Consider the following 10,158-nt stretch of genomic DNA (forward strand, 5'->3'; position numbering starts at 1 on the left):
AGTAAAGTTACATAGATGAATATAAAATGTAAAATAAAGTATTAGCCTTAATTTCTCATCAATTATCTAATTGGAAGAGTTGATCAAATTTGATGTATTTCGCATAGAAATATTTTAATAGGTATTTGTTGAGACATTCTCCCTCATTTGATAGAAATTTTATTGTTTCTCCTATATTTTTGGTGGGCAAGAGTTATCCATTGCCTGGAAGAAGGAATTATGTTTAGATATAAATTTATTGTTTTATCATGTAAGAGTTTCTGTGGAATTTATGCTTATGAGATAAACTCTTACTTTATCCTTTCATGGCAATAATAATTACTTACTTCATTAACATAAAGATATCCATATTATTGTTTAATACTATGATAAGTCTCCTCCACCTTAGAAATTATACTAAGTATGTCTTTGTAGAATGATCCATGTAAAGGTAAGTCTTTGTTGGATGATCCATGAGGGAGTACATCTTCGTGGGAAAGTTCTTCAAAACCTACACCCTCAACTTGCATAGTTAGAAAATAGACTAAGTATGGACTATGTAATTTGTGCAATGCAAAAAAATGTTGGTGCAAATTGGTTATCACTGGAAAATTGTGGAAGTGTAAGTAATGGCAGTGAAAAGTGTTGTGAAAAAGATATTTGTACCAAAATTAGGTGAATATTAAAATACTATATAGTTTGGAATTGGGAATGAAAGAAATATTAAAATAATATTTGTTTGGGAAAGGTGGTCCAAACATATTGTTTTGGACATAAATAGTAAATAATAAGACATTCTCTAACTATCATACTTTTTGAAGTTTTGGGATGGAATCCCACAAAATGTTTTTGATTAAATCATGATATTTTGTTATTTAACATGAGTTTTTTACTACATATATGGATTCAACATCTTGAAAAACTCTTGGAACACTCATATTGTGGAGAGTTTACAGCTCAAACTTGTGATTCAAAACAATCCTTGTAGGATTCTAAGAAAAATCCACTAGAAAACTCCAAAACATAATATGGGTAGACAATGACAAATAATCAAGTTCACGATGAAGAAAGCCAAGAAATTGATAATAAATTGTCATTTATTTACTTTGAAATTTATGTTGATTATTTTAAATGGACATGAAGTAATAAAATAATAATGTTAAGGGAGAAATGTAAAAAGGCCTAAATATAAAAAATAAAGTAATTCATGAAAAAAAGTAAAGAAGGACATGGCCAAAAGACTCTAGTGATAACAAGCCACACCCTTGAAATGACATGTGTGATGCAGGAGCATTGGCTCAAGTACCAAATTATATCTATGTTAGCTTAGGGGGTTGTTGGTATTACTAGGAAGTTGGTTTCCTAGGGTCGATTAAATGTATCTTTTATAAGTTATTAATAGGTTTGAATTGTAAGTGTTCTCGAATGTTTGAGAACCTGATTAGATCTAGTCTGGTGAGATTTTGTAGGGATAAGAAATCCTAATTTAGGTGTTAGTTAGAGGTTTGTGGGTCGTTGGGGATATCAAGATCTAGTTGAGGAAAAGGTGGAACTGAATCATAACCGGTTCAGAATCCTGGGTATAGAAGATATATTCGAAGAATGTAACCGGGGGGGAGATTAGATTTTAGTTATTGTTTTGTAATCTTAGGGCATATGATGGATCAGAGGCCATTAAATTATAAGATCAGGCCGAGTAGACATAGTATTTAAAGTGAGTTTTAACCTATTATTGTTATATGTCAAAGTGGTATTAATTTGACATTTTTTACTATGCAAAAATTCTCCCAAGAATAATTCAACATGACTTGGGAATTCTTCTACAATCCTTCTAAATTGTAAGTGCCTTTGAGCTAAATCAAAACTCTTTATGACTATTTGCATTTAATGGATTTTTTAGCACTAACTTTTGTAATTCAGTGGGTAAACAAATTTACAAGGTAGACAAATTACCAAGCACAACAAACAACATACATATTTTATGTCAAATGATCATCGGCATGGAACGTCCCCACCCCGCAAAAAAAAAAAAAAACATAAAATTGTAGGAGGCATGCATGTACGCGAGCTTAAACTTGGTAGATATAGGTCAAAATGTTCTCTTATCTATAAGGTCAATACACCATTTAAGATGATTGGCCGACTGAAAAGATAAAACTTAAAATTTCTACTTGCAAGCATGTAACTCCCCCCTCCATATACAAGCTTCAATCACATTGATTTTCTAATGACAATCAGTATGCTCAAAACATATTATTAAGAAATTCCCCAATGGCAAGTCATGCTCAAAACAAATTATTAAGAAATTTCCCAATGGAAAGTCATTAATGCTAACTACTGGAAATAACAAATATCAATTCCCCTTCAAACCTTTGTCAATTTTCCGAAACATCTCATCATTGCTAAGAATGTTTACTTTCTCAATATGAAATTAGACTACTTATTAAAAAAAAATACAACCACATTATTCATGGGAAAACCAATACTTATAGGATGTAATTAAATTATGTGAAGATACTTAAATGCATTAGGAATGGTTAACCAATTTAAAATGATTATATTTTTAATTTATTAATTAAAAGAATTATATTTTTAATTTGGATTTTTATATTAATATCATTTTAAAAGAAACTTGGTTATTATTTTAATGTGTTACTATATCCTTCGTGATGGTAGAAATCGGTGCGTCTCTCCCTTCGAAAAGAGTGGTGGATACATGTAGTTAATGCAAAGGTTGTCGTTGTCTGTGTTATTAATTGTTTTAAAATTTGTTTTCAGAGGAGAGATTTTTGTTGGAGGTGGTATCAGGGATTTGAGGGCATGGGTTTTACCTCGTCCTCTAGTTCTCAGGGCTCCTTTGGGCTGGCATGGTTAATGGTCAATAGCTATGTAGTTGCATTGGGAAGTGGAGGCGTTGCATTGGTTAGTGATCCTTACTTGGCAAGCCATTCTCTCTACACCTTGGTGAATTATCTTTTACTTTAGTTCTGGAGGTTGACAGTCGGGTTTTGGGATATGGCTTTATCACCTTTGTTATAATTGTTCCTTTTGTTACTTGGAGGATTTGGAAAGTGGATGAAAAGTTACAATTTAATAGTAACAATACTTGAGGAATAGTTAGAATAAGGATTTTGAAACTAGCGATTGCCCCAAAAGGTGAAAAGCTAGGCCTATATGATTGTTAAATTGTGATAATTTCAAAGACATATGTACATTTGAATTTAGCATCCAAATATTATCAGCCTTTCAAGAGAGAATACAACACCATTTAATAAAAAAAATGAAAAATGCAATCTCAACCTATTAATTGATTAACTTGGGAGTGTCAATATGAAAATAACACAATCAAAGTGAGAATATAGTGTATAAATCTATGCTGGTTTTTTTCTCTAAAAAAAAAAAATAGTGTAATTTGCTAGAGAAAAAAAAAAAAAAAAAAACCTAATCTTAGTTACTTAATTGAATCAATGGATAACTATAAAAATGGATGAATGGAAACCTAGGTTAGCCGAATGAAATTGTTAACTGTTTCGTTTTAAAATATATTTTTACTTATTTATTCATTATGAATTGAATTGAATGATTTTAATTGATATAATTTAAAAATAAAAATAAAAAAATTGTCATCTTTAATCAAATATAAAATTATCCGTAATAATAATAGAATAACGAATTTATTTATAAAACAAATGAATTAATCTATATTCATTTTAATCTCACATTCATTAAGTTTCTAAAAAATATATTTCAACTTCAATATTATTTAAACATCTAAGAAATATATTTCAACTCAATTTTATTTAAAATGAGTTTTAACCTATTATTTTTATATGTCACAATGCTATTAATTTATTCTCACAAGAATAGTTCAATATAGCTGAGAAATTCTTCTACAATCCTTCTCAATTGTAAGTATCTTTGAGCAAAACCAAAACCAAAACTCTTTATGATAATTTACATTCAAGTGAATTATCATACTCTTAACGTTGTCTTCATTTCGAGCTGGTGCAAGCTGAGACCATAATCTGTAGTTTTGTTCTGATCTGTCCACCTAAGATGAGCCGGGTTGACATGGTAAAAAACAGGGATAATTGGAGCCCCAGACTGTCGCATGAGGAGGAGTTCATGTAAACACCAACGGGATTCTGCATATTTTGGGGAAAAGACGGCAACATGGACGGAGGCGTTTCTAATTACAGCTTCTAATTGAGAAGGAAAAGGTAGTCCTTCCTGCAAACCTTGTTGATCTAAAAAGGGTCTCAATCCGCGTAAATGAAGAGCACAGTAGAGATGGCTGGCAAAGTTCTTCTTCACTTCCCCACGATGGTTGATAAACGCATCGTATTTATCAACAGCAGCGGTGGAAGAGGAGGAAGCACCATCCGAAGATCTCTGATCTTCCATTTCAATTTCTTCGATTTCGGAGGGGGTTTGGGTGATCGATGATGTAGGCGTTGGGTATGCCATTGCCAATTGTCAATTGGGTGCTGCAAAGCTCTGGATGGTCAATGCAGAGGGAGATGACGACTTTAGGAGTTGCAGATGTGGGGGATAAATTGCAACTCCAAGAAAGTGGAGAGTTGATTACATAAAGGTCCCTTGTAGAGGCAGAGGGTAATATAACAAGGAAAATATTTGATTTGCAAGGCCATGAACCGCGTCAATTTGCGTGTGGGGTCCACGTTGCTAATCATAGACAGGCTGGAGTACTTATGCTTTTGAGTGTGGGACCCATAATGCTCTGCGCTCTTTTATTTTGCCTTAATTCAATTAGTTGGAGGAATTGCCCGGAAAGTTATGGAAATTTCGATTATATTTAGAGAAAATCTGGCAAGGATTTTTGTAAATCCAAGTTATAGTTGTTAAACTTCAAAATTTTAAGTGTCTTAAAGGTTTGTGATGGCGTTGGATCTATTTCCACCATCAAAAACACGATTCAAACATTGTCTCTACAATTTTTTTTGAAATTTTTTTACCCAAATTCCGGCCACTTTTAACCGTCCAGACAATTCCTCCGCCTTTCATTTTACTTTTCCATGTAGCAATGCAACTTGAGCCCACATACATATACCCAGACATGTGCATTATCCCATAAAGCACGATTATCCCATAAAGCACGATACGTGTAAAATGCAGAAGCCGACAAAATGGTGACCTCGAAAACATGTTCTCCACTATGAATCTTATGGACTACAACTTGACACCCATCTATCAAGCCCTCACACAGGTCAACCAGATTAATATCATTACAAATTTTCCATTAAGTATCGAAGAAAAATGGGAAATACACCCATTCACGGGGATATTGAAAACCTAACCCATTAGGGTTATGTTATTTTGATTTATTAAATTATTATTTATTTGAGAAAAAGGGAAATACACCCATTCATGGGGAATATTGAAAACCTAACCTATTAGGGTTATGTTATTTTGATTTATTAAATTATTATTTATTTGAGAAAAAAACATCAAAAGTATAATTTAATAGTAACCACATTTGAGAAATAATTAGAATAGAGATTTTGAAATTATTTTATTTTTAAAATAGTAAATTTTTTTTTTTTTAATTATCTAAAATTATTAAAATTTTAAATATTTTTATTAAAATAATTTTAAGTATTTTAAAGTTTGTGTATTAAAAATTAGTAAGCTTTGTCAAGATTTTTACATTTAAGATAATTTTTCATCTCCAAAATTTTTCAGTTTCTAAGCTAACAATCACAAATAAATGTCTCAAGACAATTCAAACTCAACCACCCTAAAATAATTCATATAAATACACATGTAAGTACATGAATTATGGCATTTAAATTTATCTTTTAAGAGGTCTCTTAAAATCTAGATGACTATTCATATTTAGTTGAGACTTTTCATATTCTTCTAGAGTGAATAGTAATTCATAATACCAATTATCATAACTCTAATAGATTTAAGTTTAACATAAATTATTATGATGCAAAATTAACAAAAAATACTAGGGTAGTAACTATATGCATTCATAGTAACATGAGCACACAAACTGCACTTAAATGAATTTTTTTTTTTTCTTTAAGAGCTTCATTTCTATTTTATTTTGAAACATAAAATACATAATTAGAATAAAACTATAGAGGCTACATGGTTAATTTACCTCCTTGAGAAAACCAGACCAATGAGTGTTGAGAGATGAGTTCAAAACACCCCCTTAATTAAAGAGCTTAGAAAAATAGTAATCTTACTTGTTAGTTGGGAAACTAGGACATACAAAGCATTTAAGACATAGAGTAACAAATCAAGTTCAACAAAGTAACTAGATGAATTTGCCTTGTAGGAAAAAGTAACTAAGACTTTGCCTTGTAGGACACTAGGTTTGTCTTAAGATAAGATATGATAATATAGTGTAGACATATAATAAATCTAGAACTTATAAAAATGGAAATAAAATTCATAGTTGAAAAAGATGGAGTTAAGGGTGAGCACATATATAACACCCCTTTTTAAAACCCATGTTTTGTGATATGTAATTAAGATAGATAATGCTAGAATGGTCAGTGTGGGTATTTTAACAAAATTCCTTTGATGTATATATTATTTTTTATTAAATATATTGTTAAAACTAAAGAGGAGACCACCTAGCATGACTCTCAATGCTTGAGCGATCAGTGGTAATTGGGATCTAGGAAGTTTCCTACCTTACCTGAATTCAATGTACTAAAATTCTAGTTTGATATTTTAACCACCGAACTACTAGCAATTGTGGGAAGGAATTATGGAAGTCTTACTGAGCTACTATAGGAGTAGGGGCTCCATACCCAATGTGGAGACTTCTAAGGGACCACGTAGCTCGAGGATGAACCCTAAATTCTCATGTTGGGAGCATCTGTGGGGTAGAGCAGGGTACAGGATAGTCGTGAGTAATGTAAGCGAAATGTGTGCAAAAGAGAGAGAGAGAGAGAGAGAGAGAGAGAGAGAGAGAGAGAGAGAGAGAGAGGTGTATGCCAGTGAACCATTAGAACTTTTGAATAAAAACCAAAAACACATGTGGGTTGAAAATGCGATTTTTCTTGGGGTGACAAAGAATCATCTATATGTGAAATTATGGACTACCCGATTAGTGATGGAATTCAATGATGAATTTATCAGCCTAAGCTAGAATTCCAAATGAAAATGTGAAGAAATATTGTTGAATATATGCACAAAAAACACTAAAAATGGCTTCCTTATGCTCTGTAGACCCAAAGTGGTCACATGATGAGAGATAACAAGGCATGGATCTGTGGTTGAAAGACAACATAGGAATCTTTGTGTATGAAGGAGAGTATCCTTCATGTCCTTTAGCCTAATTTCCATCAGTAGAACTCTAAGAGAAGCTTCCTCCTAAGCCATCAAATCTAGCTCGGTGGCTAGTGGAAAGACATTTGTAGCCTAGTTGTGCCTACAGTTATGTAGAGAGTGACTCTAGCTTCTTCAGTTTCCAACATACTACTTTCGTTCAAATAAGTGTATAAAATTTTGTCTATTAATGAAATGATATTGTTATTTAGTGTTTTATAACTAGTGTTGAGTTGGAATTTGATCTTAGGTGAATAGTTGAATGTTGAATTTGGAAGGAAATTGAATATAAATATGTAATTTATTCTTAAAACAAGAGAAATCCTATAAATATCAATGTATCATATTGAAGATTCGATTAGAAAAGTCTTCATAAAACAAGTGAATAACTAATTAAAGAAATAATCAATGAAATCATGAAGCCTATAAATCTATTATAAAATTAATGTATAGTATGTAGTTGTTGGTACAACCATGGAACATAATACATGTTTAAATTGGAAAACTTAAAGAGTTTTTTGTTGTCACAAAGTGTAAGAGCCTTTTTTTGGATTCTTCAACCTCAAAATTATCATGTATGCAGGCACTAGATGTAACATGATGCTTAAATGTCTCTAGAATTCTTGGTGGCGTAATTTGTATTCTTGTTCACCTAGATATGAGTAAAGTTACATATATGAATATAAAATGTAAAATAAAGTATTAGCCTTAATTTCTCATCAATTATCTAATTGGAAGAGTTGATAAAATTTGACGTATGTCACATAGAAATATTTTAATAGGTATTTGTTGAGACATTCTCCCTCATTTGATAGAAATTTTAGCAGTTGTCTATAACGCGACTTTTTGAAAGCCTTTCCGGCGGGTTTTTCCGGTCGAAATCCGGCAGGAATTTATTGGAATCGCAAGTTTGATAGCTAGTTTTTGCACAATGAAAGCGTCCCAGGGGTTTTCCAGGGTGCTGAATCCAAATATGCAGTTAAAAAACCATTTTAACTGCAACAAATCAAGATTTAACCTCAATTTCTTCCGCCGAATTCCGTCACCGGAATCTCCAAAAAGTCGCATTATAGACAACTCCGAAATTTTATTCTTTCTCCTATATTTTTGGTGGGCAAGAGTTATCCATTGCCTAAAAGAAGGAATTATGTTTAGATATAAATTTATTGTTTTATCATGTAAGAGTTTATGTGGAATTTATGCTTATGAGATAAGCTCTTACTTTATCCTTTCATGGCAATAAGAATTACTTACTTCATTAACATAAATATATTCATATTATTGTTTTAATACTATGATAATTCTTCTCCGCCTAAGAAATTATACTAAGCATGTCTTTGTAGAATGATCCATGTAAAAGTAAGTCTTTGTTGGATGATCCATGAGGGAGTACATATTTGTGGCAAAGTTCTTCAAAACCTACACCCTCAACTTGCATAGGTAGAAATTAGACTAAGTATGGACTATGTAATTTGCACAATGAAAAAAAATGTTGGTGCAAATTGGTTATCACTGGAAAATTGTCTAAGTGTAAGTAATGGAAGTGAAAAGTGTTGTGAAAAAGATATTTGCACCAATATAAGGTGAATATTAAAATATTATATAGGTTGGAAGTGGGAATGAAAGAAATACTAAAATAATATTTGTTCGGGAAATGTGGTCCAAACATATTGTTTTGGACATAAATAGTAAATAATAAGGCATTCTATAGCTATTATACTTTTTGAAGTTTTGGGATGGAATCCCACAAAATGTTTTTGATTAAATCATGATATTTTGTTATTTAAAATGAGTTTTTGACTACATATATAGATTCAACATGTTGAAAAACTCTTGGAACACTCATATTGTGGTGAGTTTATAGCTCAAACTTGTGATTCAAACCAATCCTTGTAGGATCCTAAGAAAAATCCACTAGAAAACTCCAAAACATACCATAGGTAGACAATGACAAATAAAAATTCACTATGAAAAAAAAGCCAAAAATTGATAGTAAATTATCATTTATTTACTTTGAAATTTGTGTTAATTATTTTAAGTGGACATGAAGGGCTCACGTGCACCTTCCACATGTCGTGAACAATGCATGAAGGAGACGTCGGCATCATCCCAGAAAGCACACTACATGGCAAAAGCAGAACCTGACAAAATGGTTGACCTCAAAAGCATATTCTCTAATGTGAATCTTATGCACTACAGCTTGACACACATCTATTCAATTGGACAACCCCTCACACGTGTCAATCAATTTGATAGCTGTACAGATTTTCCAACTAAAAGTGTTGCATACGAAACAGGATAGTTAGAAAAAATTAATGGGAAATACACACCTTTCACATTAAGCAGGGTAAGGTTTGAAACCTCACCCATAGCTCTAATTTGTATTATTAACTATTATTCACCTCAGAAAATGAAAAATTATAATTTAATAGTAAAAATTTGAGGAATAATTAGAATAGGGATTTTGAAATTAATTACGGTTCTAAAATGTGAAAAGAGTGTTAAATTGTGATCATTTCAAAGATACATGTACATTTGAATTTAATATTTTAATATTATTAGTTTTTCAAGAGAGAATATAACATTATGTAATAAAAAAATGAAAACTACAATCTCAAGTTATTAATTCATTAACTTTGCATGTCAATATAAAAATAACACAATCAAATTGAGAATAGAGGGCAATTTCTTCAAATAAATAAAAGCTTAACTTAATTACTTAAATAAAAAGCTAAGTTACCCAATAAAATTGTTTAGTGTTTCATTTTGAAATATATTTTTACTTATTTATTCATTATGAATTGAATTGAATTATTTTAATTTATATAAAAAAAATTGTCATCTTTCATTAATTATGAAATTATCCAT

General features: G+C 31.2%; 1 protein-coding gene across 1 annotated transcript; it reads right to left on the reverse strand.

Moving 5' to 3' along the window:
* Positions 1–3,951: 3,951 nt before the first annotated feature.
* LOC149199465 (putative 2' cyclic ADP-D-ribose synthase BdTIR) lies at positions 3,952–4,446 on the reverse strand. The gene has a single exon (XM_089400578.1). The coding sequence runs from the start codon at positions 4,444–4,446 to the stop codon at positions 3,952–3,954; it is 495 nt and encodes a 164-aa protein (XP_089256704.1).
* Positions 4,447–10,158: the final 5,712 nt, after the last annotated feature.

The sequence above is a fragment of the Pinus tabuliformis genome, chromosome 2_1 (assembly GCF_031772625.1).
Source record: "Pinus tabuliformis cultivar Carrire ecotype Pingquan chromosome 2_1, CPIR1, whole genome shotgun sequence".
Classification (NCBI taxonomy): domain Eukaryota; kingdom Viridiplantae; phylum Streptophyta; class Pinopsida; order Pinales; family Pinaceae; genus Pinus; species Pinus tabuliformis.

Coding starts and splice junctions, on each gene's coding strand:
- LOC149199465 (XM_089400578.1), bottom strand. CDS start 4,446: ATGGCATACCCAACGCCTACATCATCGATCACCCAAACCCCCTCCGAA.